Source organism: Agrilus planipennis, unplaced genomic scaffold (genome assembly GCF_000699045.2).
Source record: "Agrilus planipennis isolate EAB-ADULT unplaced genomic scaffold, Apla_2.0 scaffold100, whole genome shotgun sequence".
Taxonomy (NCBI): Eukaryota; Metazoa; Arthropoda; class Insecta; order Coleoptera; family Buprestidae; genus Agrilus; species Agrilus planipennis.
Window position 1 is genome coordinate 1,003,229 of NW_020442469.1, and position 12,329 is coordinate 1,015,557.

Here is a 12,329-nt window from a genome sequence, read left to right on the forward strand (position 1 = left end):
CCTAATCACTAGTAAAATAGTAAATTATAACTTACTTTGTTTTTCTAGATGTCGCTTCTTGTAGATAAAAAAATTTTTGTAGAAAATAGAAATTAGTAGAAATTGAGTCAGGTGATTTAACGGCCCATAAATGCGTTATGTTTTCGAATATAATAAGTTCAATTCTAAATTCCTCTTTAACTGAATCGCTTGAAATATATTGGAGTAATATAACAGCACTATTTTTTGGAACAACTACAATCCTCCGTGAGAGTCCTGTAGGTTTATTGACATACGAGACATTTCCGTTATCAGTCGAATTTGATGAGTTCCAGTGGAAACTTGTGAAAACGTTTACAGCGTTTTTACTTTTAAACTTATTATTAATATTTTTTTCCTGGAAAATATACGGTAAACGTATTTGTGTACGTTTTATGAAGCCACGTAGGTATAACATAACCGTATTGCTTTTTTAGTTTACTTACTGCATTTAAAGTTAATCATATAATTTCTGTTTGCATTTTTCAGCTACTTCTAAAGCTATTGAAGATTTAAGATCAAGTGTTTCTAAATTAAAATTGCCTAAAGAACATTCACCTAGAATTTAAGAGATGGCTGACAAAATTAAGAAGTTTTTTGCCAAGAAAAAAGTTGATGCAAAGTTTAAGCTAGCAGGGCCGGGCCATAGACTAGATTCGTCATCGTCATCATCGGTTAATATACCCAGTAAGGTCAAAAGTAAATATTTTTAATGTTATTGGTTAAAATAAATACCAGATTTTTAAGGTGATTATAAGACTCCATCTAAACAAGAACCTTCAGAAGCTCGCAGACAAGCTGCTGAAGCAGCATTGTTAAGAGTACAAAGTCAGCAAAGAAAACAGAATCCTGCATTTAATACGTCTTTGGCAGCAATTCAGGCACAAGTTAAAAAGGAATTAGATGCTGAAAATAAACAGAAACAGCCATCAGTTGCAAGCAAACCAACTGAAAGTGAACCTATTGCATCATCTCATCTAGCAGTTAAAGGTAAAATACTACTCTTATTATTTTCAATAATATAAATTGTTTCATTTAAATAGTATAAAAGATTTAAAAAAAATAGTGATAGAACATGCCTGTTAATTGAATTAAATTAACAAAGTAAATAAACTGTTGCAGGTGTTTACTTTCGCTGCCCAATAATAAATGATGAAATTTTAACAAAAGAAGAGTGGAGAGGAAAAATAAAGGAGTTTTTGTTCAACCAGTTGGAAGAAGAAAGAGGTTTAACAGCATGTTTGATAATAAATTCATGCAATTACAACAAAACAAAGGTATGACATTTTTTTGTTACAACTGCAATAAATAAAGAAACTACTTTGTATTAATAATTCTAACAGCATGCAATAGAATTTGTGATTGAAACAATCCTACATTAAAACTCCCTCTAATTATTCTCCGTTATACTCACCTACTCCAATTGAGACTTACATTAGTATTATATCTTCTAAACAAACTCTACTAGAAAACTCTGAACTATTGTTTGCAAGATAAACTAGTTACTCTTGATCCTAATTAATGTCATTCTAAAGTATTTTAATACTTTTTTTACTTAATGTAGGTAAAAGAAGGAATAGAAATACTATCTAAATACTTAGACAATATTATAAATAATCCAGAAGAAGTAAAATACCATAAAATTCGATGCTCCAACAATACTTTCAAAGAAAAAGTCACTCCCCTGTTAGGTGCAACTGAACTGTTACATGCAGCAGGTTTTCAAATTAAGGAATTGGAGCATAATGGAAATAAAGAAGACTTCTGGGTATTTGAGAAAGAAAATGTAGAAGGAATAGAAACTTTGGAGGTAAATGTAAATGCAGTTTAACTTCAGTTCTAAAATATATTCATCTAGTACTAAGTTAAAATTTTGTAAAAAATGTATGTACTTTAAATGTAATCTTATTTCATTTTTGTAAAATCTAATTATTTGATTTTGCATTTTTTTTTTAGTTCCTCAAAGATGCACTGAATTCAGAAGATAGAATAGAACTTGAGTTGGACAGAAATTTGCAAGTTCTTTCACCAGCTCAAGCAGCAAGAAGGGTTGAACTCCCACCTGATTTTTATGCACTAACAGCAGATGAATTAAAACGAGAAATGCAGCTGAGGTAGTAATTGATATTCAAAAAACTCATTATGTAATAAATTTCTTCATGTTACAGAACAGAAGCTATGGAAAAGCAGATGCAACTTCGAACAAAAGCTATGCGAGAAAAAGATGAATCTAAGGAAATTAGAAAATATAAGTTCACACTAATTAGAGTGCGATTTCCAGATGGTTTATATCTACAGGTAATAATTTTCTCTGTAATTTTATGTATTTGTTTGATACCAGATTTGATTAAAATTGTCATTATTAGTACAATACTCTTTTTTGAATTTGCTTTCAAGATATTAAGTGTATGTTGTATTTAAACAAACTACGTCATTAAAATATTTCACTTTTAAAAAGAGTCCAGTCTCATTTCTTTGTCTGATCTTTTTGTAAGAAAATATTCATTTTCATTTTACATTAGATAGTTGTCATTGCCAGCATAAAAAATATTGATTTATTGTTCATTACTCATTCTGTATCTACCAGCATTTACTTCTTAAAAATTCCAGGGTACATTTTCTGTTTATGAAAAATTCGAGGAGGCAGTCAATTTTGTAAAGGAAAATTTAGAGAACTCAGATGCTCCTTTCATATTAACATCTCCAACAGGCCAGAAGTTCGAAGAATCAGACTATAGCAGTACCTTTTTCCAACTGAAATTAGTTCCTGCAGTTATCCTAACATTTCAATGGGATCCTCTTATTGCTAATCAAATGGCAAAGATTAGTAACACGTTCCTCAAACCGGAAATAATGATGCTTATGCAGTCAATGTAAACATTTATGCTTTCTGTAAGTGAAAAAAGGTAAGACTATTTTGATTTTAAATTACAAATATTTGCACATTTTTTGATTTATAAGTAATAAGAATAGTTCAGTTTAAATTAGCATGTATACTAGATTGAAACAGAAAATATACAGTGCGTTTTAATTTTTTTTTTATAAGTACCATCTTTTCCCGGAATTGTAAATGGAGAGGTATTTAATGGTTATTGGTTGCCTTTGGATGTTTAAATGTAAAGAAATAATTGCTGAAAAAATAATTGTAAATGGTAAGAATTATGATGTTGAAGAATATAAGAATTAGAATTTATTGTGCAGTTATTCAAATTTATACACTTACAAAGCAATTAAGGGACAGTAGACTAAAAAAAACATTATAATCGTATATAAACTGTCTGAACATTTTTTACTTGACGTATACATCCTAAACACCTACCTATTTACACTTAATTCTTCTGTGATCACTGTAGTCTACACAATCTGAATTTATATTACCTTAATAATTTATTTATGTAAAATATGAGTATGTAATTTGTTCAATTAAAATATATCTGTTAAGGTGTTGCATTTTTTTATACTTTTTGCATTGAGCTTTTCTGGTAGATATCTTTCGTATGAAGTATGAATAAAATACTTTTCAGAAGCATATTTATTGAATATTATTGAGTGTTTCATTCTAATGTTTTTCAAATATAAATAGTAAAGAAAAGTCAATAATGTTATTACAAATATTACTTTATTCAGAGTTCTCTGATACATTCTTTCTAAAATGACAAAATGTTAGCTATCTCATATATACAAATTGTACACGAATTTTATTTAAAAAACTATAAATTTAACTTTTTTCAGGATTCAAATGAAACCACGTATCTACCTTTTCAAGAACATGTAAGTTAATTATTTCATTTTCAATTCTTAATTAAATTACTTCAAACTGATCATCAATATTCTTTTATTCAGTTTTAAAATTTTAGTAAATGTAGTGATGCTTTTTTGGTAAAAAAAAAAAATTGTTGGTTCCATACCTGACATAAAATGATGACAAACCAGTAGTCACTTTCTGCAGGGCACTAGAAGTTTCTTTAATTCAATTACAACATTTACTTGTTTTTTCTAATTTTTCGCCATTACAAGCTTATAAGGCATTATGAAAAAGACAACAATCGCAAGAAAAGCACATTGAATTTTGACAATATTATCTACCTTTAACTTCATTGATTTCCTCTCACTCCACTATTTTTTACACCTTATTATTTAAACAACTTAAGCAGCTTAACTGAAAATAAACCTTGTCTACACAACACAAAAAACAAACACAAGTCTTTTAAAAATCGAATCTATTTGTTTCACAAATCCACTTTTATCACACCAAGTTTTTTTTATCATATTTAAAGATCCAATCTGTTTGTCTAAGTCTATTACAATAGTTTTGCGATACAAGACCTTAGAACACTGTTAATTTTTCAACTCCTACACTTAATGTTTTTTTAACAATATTAACACAATGTTATAGTCACTACATTACACTTCAATTAATCAATACGTAAAAAGGTACTCTTTACAGTCCTTTCACATTTTTACTGTTGTCAGATAAGAACTCAAAATTCCCACAAAAATATTAAAAGTATCACAAAACTAAAGAAAATAAAAAAGAAAAGCAAAACAAAATTTATGAGAAAGAACTGTAGCACTAAACTATCCACTTCACTATCTGAAACATGTTTGTTATAATGTAAGTATAAAAAATTTACTGCTCAATTAAACATCTCCATCAGATCAGTATGAGCACACTAACAAACTGTTAATCCATTTTAGATAACTGACACAATGCATCTTTAGTTATCAAAAACTTCACAAATCTAACGTTGCTCACCAATTTCCTGAAATAACTCAAATTATATTAGATAATTCTATCCTATCTTTTATCATACACATTTCTCTCTACTCTTAAAATACTACTGTTGTTTAGTCACTGTATAACATCAACACCTAAATCGTTCAAGAACTGTGCAATTAAAATAAATAAAATTTCACAAAAATGATACGTAAAAAATAAATGATAAAATAAAAATGCAAATTGCTATTAAGCAGTAATTAGAAAGGGAAAAAGGTTTAGGCAGTGCCACCACGTACCACAACAATTACAAGATGATCTTCTTTTATGGCTTCATCAGACAGGTTGGGACAGGATCGTTTTAGGAGTTCAGTAGAGAAGGGACAAGGAGGGAAAGAATACAGAACCCCTGTCGCTTCTGTTTCTTTGTTTAACAATGATATAACACCAGCTGCTTCTTTTTGTTTTAAATAGGAAACTAAATTGCGCAACGGCCTTGTTTGCACATTGGTATCTTCATTTGTAACAGAAGCAGTTGAACCAGCAAGGCCCAAAAATATAGCGTGAGAGCTCGCACTAGATATACGTTTTTGTACATCTTCAAGTTTTGGCTGATCTAGACGCAATCTTTGCGTGATTCGCAACTGATGTTTACCATCTTCGTCTTTCATTAATCCTTCAACAATATCAGTGTCACCATCCAACAAATGAAATTTAGCCGGAAACAGAGAATTTTTGAGAATAAGTGCACCCTGCCATATCGTCGAACATTTTCTGGCTACTTCTGGTAAAGTTCTACTAGAAGCAAGCAGACCTGCCCTTCTGGAACCACTATCTGAATCTGAATCGATAGATCTACGTGGAGATCTGGAACGCGATCTGTCTATGCCTCGTGAATTTGAACGATGCCTATCATAATCCGGTTCTAGAGGTCTGCGTGCAATTTCATCTTCAGGATATCCATCGGGATATCTGTAAGGACCTCTGCTTCCTCCTCGACGTTCAGAATAAACAGGACGTCCCCGGTATCTATAACTACTTTCATCGAGAGGGTCGTAGCCATAATCAGCTCTTCTATAATCTAATTCATCAGGCCCATATGGGCCTCCTTTTGGACGATGATATGGCAATGGCGGATTCACATCTGCAAAATCAGTTCGCAGACGGCGTTCAGGACCTCCCAATGGAAATCCTCGCATTTCTTTTACAGCTGCAGTGGCTGCATCAATACTATCATATAAAATATAGGCATGATTGTCACCTTTTACATAATCAGTTTTCTTTATTGCACCAAATCTATCAAATTCTCTTTCCAATTGTGGGACTGAAGTCCATGGACCTAAGCCACCAACCCAAATACGTGTCGTTGGTGTGACTTTTCCATAGCCTATCTTGCATTGGAATTTACCGATATACTGACCTGACAACTCTACTTTAGCTCGGTGAGCCATATCTAATGTTTGGAAGCGAACAAATGCAAATGCATTACCTGTACCTGGTGGAGGACGCTTAATATCTATATCCTCTACAATACCGTATCTTCCAAAGATTCTTCTTAATTCTTCTTCTGTTATATTGATTTCCAAGTTCCCAGCGAAAAGTGTTCTTGTTGCCAGAGGATCATCTTCAGGAGCAATATGGTGTAAATAATTTGGAAATTTGTCTTTCTTGTTTTCTGTCTTTTCAAAAGGAGGACGAGGACGAGGTGGGCCATATGCATGACCTGGAGGCATATGTGGGGGACCATGATGTACAGGAGGGCGTGCCAGATAATCATGGTGTGCTGCTGGTATAGCTTCACGTCTATATGGTTCTCGGTGAAGTGGTACACCTGGAGGAGGACCATAAGCTCGATCGTACCTATCAATTGGACGTAAACGTTCCGGTCCTGGTGATCTTGCATAATAATGGCGATCATACTCCGGACTAATAGAACGCGGTCTTCCTCGGTACAAATCGTTAGAAGCTCTTGGTACTTCATAGACAGCATCGACAACTGCTACCTTATCATAAATAATTATACGTGGTTTACCGTGTTTGGCATCCCTAGCATCTTCTGGACTACGGAAACAAACGTATGCTACTCGTTCATCTAAATCATGAGCTATTCTTATACTAAGATCTCCATACTTCTTATATTCACGATAAAGAGTATCTTTAATAACTTCGTCGCTGGCCTTCGGGTGCAATGCACTCACGCACAGTACTTTATACGGATACGCCCTTTCTGGAGGACGTAGATATTCGTCACGATGGGGAGAAATATACCGTGCCCGCGGACTTGGGGATCGACTTCTACGACGTCTAATGCGATCAGGAGTAATTCTTTCATCAGAACTGTCATCATAACGACCCATACTTGAACGAGACCTTTTACTACGCGGAGGGGTGTCTCTATCACTACTTCTCTTCATATTATGTATCCTTATTGTTATTTTGTCCCTCCCAGAGCCTATCATACGCGGTCTGCACTGCTATACGACTACACAATGGATGACACGAACTCCTGTGACACCTATCCTGAAAACACATCACAATAACACCCATGCTAAACTCTAATTAGCACCAAACAATATTTTATGAAAAATAAAACAAGAAAACATACTTTTAAAAAACTACACAACACTGTGTACTCAATCCGTTAAAACCAAAATTATTAATAAAAACGCCCCTCACTCTCAACAAACGACAACCAACAATCAATATGTCGCCTTTTTCCGTTTGACGACGTTTGATGTCCTCCAATGTCCTCTGGCGGAAAAGGAAACAGTGACATTACGCAGCTCATTTGACTCAAGTAGTAGTTAAGTGGCAGTCCATTATATTACATTTTGATATAAACCAAAAGTAATATAATTTTATGCTCAGATCGTATTAATCTAATTAATTCATTTAATATACTTCGGCTTTTTCAATAAGTTGTGATGAGTGTACCTACTCGTGCTTAAGAAAAGATGAAAAAACTGAACGTGTATGCTTTGTACGAATGAACATATGAACGCAACTACTTTAACGTTTAATTGTATTTTAATAAAATTTTAACCCGACATAACCTACATCGTTTTCAACCCTACGTAATGTATTTTTCTTATTCTTTTAGTGGTCTTTAAAGCTTGTGTGACTAAATGATTTATTATTGATGTGATTGTTTGTTGGTTCTTGTAGAAATGTCAGCATTAAAACGCGTTCAGGTAATTACAATGAATTAAACACATAAAACTCATTTCATACTGAAACATTTTAGCAATGGGCTACTTTTGCAAGAATTTGGCATATATATGATGCAACATGGCAAAACCCTTTTGAATCCGCAGCTCTTCTAAAAAAGTATCTTATGGGCTTACATAAACCAATTTATCATCCACTTGGTAGATTAAAAAAAGAATGTTAAAATTGGAGTTTTTAAAGTTACATGTTTTTAGCTGATTGTGGAGATCATGTAGTGGTAATTAATTGCTCTGAAATTGCTTTACCTGGAGATGAATGGAAAAAGAGGGTTTATTTCCATCATACAGGTTATCCAGGTGGAGCATCATGGACCCTAGCATGGGAACTTCATAAAAAGAACCCAACATTGGTAAAACTTTGTTATAGAAATTCATTGATTAAATTATTTAATTGGTGTTATTAAAGATACTGAAAAAGGCAATTTACCATAATATGCGTGGAAATCTACAAAGAAGATATACAATGGAGAGGTTGCATTTATTTCCCAATGAAAGTGTTCCTGATGAAGTTATGAAAAATATCTCCAATCAAATAAGACAAATTAGACCTGTTCCTAAAAGACTGGATCATTATACAGAAGATGAAGTTAAAGAATTTCCAAAACTTATAGACTACCCCAAAGATTATATCATCAGATAAATTGTAAGTAGTTTAAAATCATATAAAAATAAATAAGCAATTTTACTTTTTTTTTGTTTTTGGTATTGTTTACTGTTGCGTGACAGATGAAGCACCTGTCCTTTTTTCTATCGCCCAACTAATAAAACATTGGAAATTTTATTAAGGGTTTTCAATGAAACATTTCTAATTTTTTTGTGAACTCTAATTTAACATTGGATGTTTTAACTTTTTTACAATTGATTATCTAATAAATATATAATCTATTTGTAGACACTTAAACATTCAGAAAACTTTCCCTTCTTTTAACATTAATTTCTTTTTTGTTTATTAATTAATAGGCAAACCTATTCTTCCTTATTCCTCTTTTTTCCAGTTATTTCGTTTTCCTTTTTGACATTAATTTGCTCTATTTTTATTTAAGGAAATATAATTGTAAACCTTTTGAGGGCATAGGCACAACAAAGCAAGCCGAGTGTTTAATAAGAAAGAAAGATTTGCATTTTTAAACATTGTTGAGCCATGCTACTACAAATTGATAGTAAAACTTGCAATAGAAATACATTTATTAAAATTGTATAATTATTATATATATACAACAACAAATTTTATTGAAGATGCAAATCTTTTCGTAAACCATTAACAGCAACAGTCATGTAAAACTCTTGATGCTTTACAAAATTGTCTATAGCGCGCTGTCTTGATGCTTCCCAAGCATACAACTCTCGATAGACGGGTCTCACGTATTTCATTCTTCCATATTCGTTGACGAAATTTAAAGCATCTTCAATTTTTTCCTCCCAATGTGCCTTTAAGCAAATTCTTAGCCATCTACATTTAATTTCCGTGTTTCTTTTATCAGCGAATTTTAATATTTTTTCAGTAGCTTTTAATTTCTCGATGCTTTGTGGAGTACTGTCCATAATTTCTTGTAAAATATGGATCATTTGCAATGTGCTATACTTGTTAAACTCAGTTTCAGTAAAGGGAGCATCTTCAGTCTTTCCATTCCAACCCAAAAACTTTTTTACGAAATCATTGCAAGCTTCAACTAATGTCATATCATATTCAGGAATGATGGGTGGCATTCCAGGACTGTGTAACCACGTTTGCCAGTCTACTTTTAAAATTTCGGGATTAGAAGAAAAATACGTCATAAAATGGTTCTTGAATATGTCAGTATCGATCGACTTGTATTTGTAGGTGTTAAAATAATCCCTAAGAAACGGTTCAAATTTTTCTAAAAACAAAACAAAATTTTAAACAAGCTCAGTACAGAAAATATAAAATGTTATTTCACCTGGCCCCCCAACAACAAACTCCAAATAACGTAAAAATGTTTGACCTTTCTCATATGGTACTTTAGAATAAGCATCGTCCGGATCTTTTCCTTTTAAATCAATTATTAAAGATGTGTAAGGGCTATTTGCTCCCAAATGATTTACCTAAGGAGTTTTCTATGAAACATATTGAGGTAAAAAGAAATTGTGTTATACTTCTTCCTTTAATTCAGCAGTTCCACTTTGAGCATCAAAGTCCTGCTCCTGTTTCCCTAACAGACGTCCTATAATTTTTCTTTCGATAAAAACTGTAAAACCTTCATTCAGCCAAAAATGTTCGAAATTACGATTTGTTACCAAATTTCCAGACCAACTGTGAGTAATTTCATGAGAAAGAACACTCACCAAGGATTTATCACCAGCCTGTTAATTAAAAATATTTTCGTGAATCTTATTTAAACATGTTATTTAGTTAACGTAAAAAACGTACTATTACTGTCGGTGTTACAAAAGTTAAACATGGATTTTCCATACCACCATAAGGAAAACTTGGTGGTAAAACAAGTAAATCGTAAATGCTCCAAACATATGGACCGCATATGTCCTCGGCAGTTTTTAGATTTGCTTCTGTATCTTCGAATTCGTAGGCCGCAGCGTCCAAAATATCTTCTTCAGCCCACACATGACTTCTTGGCCCAATTTGTTTCGATTTTAACGCTCCAATTGCAATTGCTATTAAATATGCAGGGACAGGGACATTTTGTACAAAGTTGAATTGTATTTTATTATTTGACAATGATGTCGCTCCATTTCGCAGTGCAGACATTAACACAGTTAAGTCTGAAGGAGCTACTACCTATAATTACAATTGAAAATATTTTATCCTTAGAAAAAAAGTGGTGAAGATTTTATAAAAATCTGCAGCTAACTTTTGGTTATTTTTAAAAGTTTGTTAAGAAATTAATAAACAATATGAAACCGTTTTTACATGTAAAAAATTGAATTTTCAAAAGAATCGTCTTAAAAACTAGGCACATAATCAATCTTCGAGAGTAATACATGTTTTCAAAATTACAACTTATGAGCCTACTTTTATATTTTGCAGTTTTGAATACTCTTATCACAAGCATACTGATAATCTACCCAGATTAAAACAAATCAATATTGAAATAACTTACTTCTGCGGTATACCTTGTTTTCACCCCAGGTGTATCTTGACATGGCAGAAAAGAACGAGCATGAATCGACTGAAAGAAAAAATATGTATAGAAATACTTTGTAAAATGAATTTCTTTTAATATGAATTTACTTGAAACTGGCTGAAAACAAAGGGATGCTTTTTTCCAAGAGTTTGTTCAGGCTTAAGCCATTGTAAACCACTAGCATTGGGACTTGTAGAATAATTAATTAGCAAAGTATAACTAAAACGAAAAATATAAAATGTTTGCAATTATAAAAATATTTCTTTTACCTGGTTTTATTGTTTTCTGGCAATTCTACAGTCATCTTGGAGCCAAAATCAGCAAAAGGGTCAGATATTTCATATTTTAATTTTTGATTTTCAAAATAATCAGTAACGTCAACAATGTTTAAGTCTTTAACATCCAAAATCTGCAATTATTTGTATTATAACTATGAGCTATTATTATTATTCAAAGATTTACAATTTCTTTTGCTTTCGGGTTAACCTTTGTAATGTCTAGTTTTACACTTCCATTGAAAGCTCTTTTATTAAAATCAACGTTTAGAGATAATACAATATTAGTAACAAGGGCTTCATCTAAAAAACACGGTAAACAGTACTTTATGGACAATTTGTAGTAATAATTTCATTACCTGGTCTTGAGTATGATGAAGGATCTAGGGGACTGAATTCACAATGTGGCATATTAAAACTGTGTTTAAGTAATGTGTTTTTACTAATCTACAAAAAATAATTTTTTTAAGTGATATTTGCTATAAAGAATCTTTTGTTTCTATTTTTTTCTATTCTAGGGTAAAATACATACGTGTCAACATGAACATTGAACACCTTTTTAAATTAGAGGTTAAGATAGGGATAAATCAGTCTGATTAATTAATCTATGTTTGATAAACTGATAGAGATAAGTGAAAATTGCTGCTTTTTGCATGTAAAATAGTCGATTGGTATTTTATTAATACAGCAAGTGTTGCTTTATCTTTTATTAGTGTGCGCTGCTAATCACATCTTTATCAACAAAATNTTTATCAAAATATTTATATTTAAAATGGCAAACAATTTAACTTTTAAATTTAACGATTTAGCGTTCGTAGTATGTTATTTCATATTTCTAAATGACACGTTGCATTAAAATTTATGAAAAGGCAGAAAATAAAAACTTACAACGGTCACGTATGAATTTGATAAGGGTTTAAAATTCATGACTAGCCAAGGTGCCGTCAATCACCAAATATTTTAGCTTTTGTTATTACTTTCTGTTATTCAT

The 12,329-nt window shown here is 31.8% G+C and overlaps 4 protein-coding genes across 7 annotated transcripts; 2 read left to right on the forward strand and 2 right to left on the reverse strand.

The window, feature by feature from the left end:
- The first annotated feature begins 337 nt into the window (after positions 1–337).
- Positions 338–3,211, forward strand: LOC108736191 (UBX domain-containing protein 6). Of its 2 annotated transcripts, none has more exons than XM_018468524.2 (9): positions 338–427; positions 508–717; positions 766–1,008; positions 1,141–1,295; positions 1,583–1,828; positions 1,975–2,132; positions 2,187–2,316; positions 2,629–2,924; positions 3,065–3,211. In XM_018468524.2, the coding sequence occupies exons 2-8, from the start codon at positions 591–593 to the stop codon at positions 2,893–2,895; spliced, it is 1,326 nt and encodes a 441-aa protein (XP_018324026.1). In that variant the 5' UTR covers positions 338–427; positions 508–590; the 3' UTR covers positions 2,896–2,924; positions 3,065–3,211. The 2 variants fall into 2 exon arrangements, with proteins under 2 accessions (XP_018324026.1, XP_025837169.1); XM_025981384.1 differs by having other exon boundaries at positions 508–705.
- Positions 3,212–4,221: 1,010 nt separating this feature from the next.
- On the reverse strand, positions 4,222–7,452 carry LOC108736188 (RNA-binding protein spenito). The gene is made up of 2 exons (XM_018468517.2): positions 7,341–7,452; positions 4,222–7,255 (listed from the first exon to the last, which is right to left on the reverse strand). Exon 2 carries the CDS (start codon positions 7,192–7,194, stop codon positions 5,014–5,016), a length of 2,181 nt encoding a protein of 726 aa, XP_018324019.1. The 5' UTR covers positions 7,195–7,255; positions 7,341–7,452; the 3' UTR covers positions 4,222–5,013.
- Positions 7,453–7,505: 53 nt separating this feature from the next.
- On the forward strand, positions 7,506–8,766 carry LOC108736190 (39S ribosomal protein L13, mitochondrial). Of its 3 annotated transcripts, none has more exons than XM_018468522.1 (5): positions 7,506–7,582; positions 7,836–7,926; positions 7,980–8,103; positions 8,158–8,312; positions 8,369–8,652. In XM_018468522.1, the coding sequence occupies exons 2-5, from the start codon at positions 7,903–7,905 to the stop codon at positions 8,600–8,602; spliced, it is 537 nt and encodes a 178-aa protein (XP_018324024.1). In that variant the 5' UTR covers positions 7,506–7,582; positions 7,836–7,902; the 3' UTR covers positions 8,603–8,652. The 3 variants fall into 3 exon arrangements, with proteins under 3 accessions (XP_018324024.1, XP_018324022.1, XP_018324023.1); XM_018468521.1 differs by lacking the exon at positions 7,506–7,582 and adding an exon at positions 8,689–8,766 and having other exon boundaries at positions 7,629–7,926; positions 8,369–8,605; XM_018468520.1 differs by lacking the exon at positions 7,506–7,582 and having other exon boundaries at positions 7,628–7,926.
- Positions 8,767–9,129: 363 nt separating this feature from the next.
- LOC108736189 (leukotriene A-4 hydrolase) lies at positions 9,130–12,061 on the reverse strand. The gene is made up of 10 exons (XM_018468519.2): positions 11,871–12,061; positions 11,698–11,785; positions 11,526–11,641; positions 11,333–11,472; positions 11,171–11,282; positions 11,040–11,108; positions 10,352–10,717; positions 10,078–10,284; positions 9,882–10,026; positions 9,130–9,821 (listed from the first exon to the last, which is right to left on the reverse strand). The coding sequence occupies exons 2-10, from the start codon at positions 11,747–11,749 to the stop codon at positions 9,190–9,192; spliced, it is 1,839 nt and encodes a 612-aa protein (XP_018324021.1). The 5' UTR covers positions 11,750–11,785; positions 11,871–12,061; the 3' UTR covers positions 9,130–9,189.
- Positions 12,062–12,329: the final 268 nt, after the last annotated feature.

Bases quoted from the DNA above. Each gene is read 5' to 3' on its own strand.
- LOC108736191 (XM_018468524.2), top strand. From the start codon at position 591: ATGGCTGACAAAATTAAGAAGTTTTTTGCCAAGAAAAAAGTTGATGCA. The intron at 1,009-1,140 runs GTAAAATACTAC...AAACTGTTGCAG, and splicing joins ATCTCATCTAGCAGTTAAAG to GTGTTTACTTTCGCTGCCCA. The intron at 1,829-1,974 runs GTAAATGTAAAT...TTTTTTTTTTAG, and splicing joins AAGGAATAGAAACTTTGGAG to TTCCTCAAAGATGCACTGAA.
- LOC108736188 (XM_018468517.2), bottom strand. From the start codon at position 7,194: ATGATAGGCTCTGGGAGGGACAAAATAACAATAAGGATACATAATATG.
- LOC108736190 (XM_018468522.1), top strand. From the start codon at position 7,903: ATGTCAGCATTAAAACGCGTTCAG. The intron at 7,927-7,979 runs GTAATTACAATG...GAAACATTTTAG, and splicing joins CAGCATTAAAACGCGTTCAG to CAATGGGCTACTTTTGCAAG. The intron at 8,313-8,368 runs GTAAAACTTTGT...GTGTTATTAAAG, and splicing joins ATAAAAAGAACCCAACATTG to ATACTGAAAAAGGCAATTTA.
- LOC108736189 (XM_018468519.2), bottom strand. From the start codon at position 11,749: ATGCCACATTGTGAATTCAGTCCCCTAGATCCTTCATCATACTCAAGA. The intron at 11,109-11,170 runs GTAAATTCATAT...TTTTTCTTTCAG, and splicing joins TTGTTTTCAGCCAGTTTCAA to TCGATTCATGCTCGTTCTTT. The intron at 10,027-10,077 runs GTATAACACAAT...AAAACTCCTTAG, and splicing joins CTGCTGAATTAAAGGAAGAA to GTAAATCATTTGGGAGCAAA.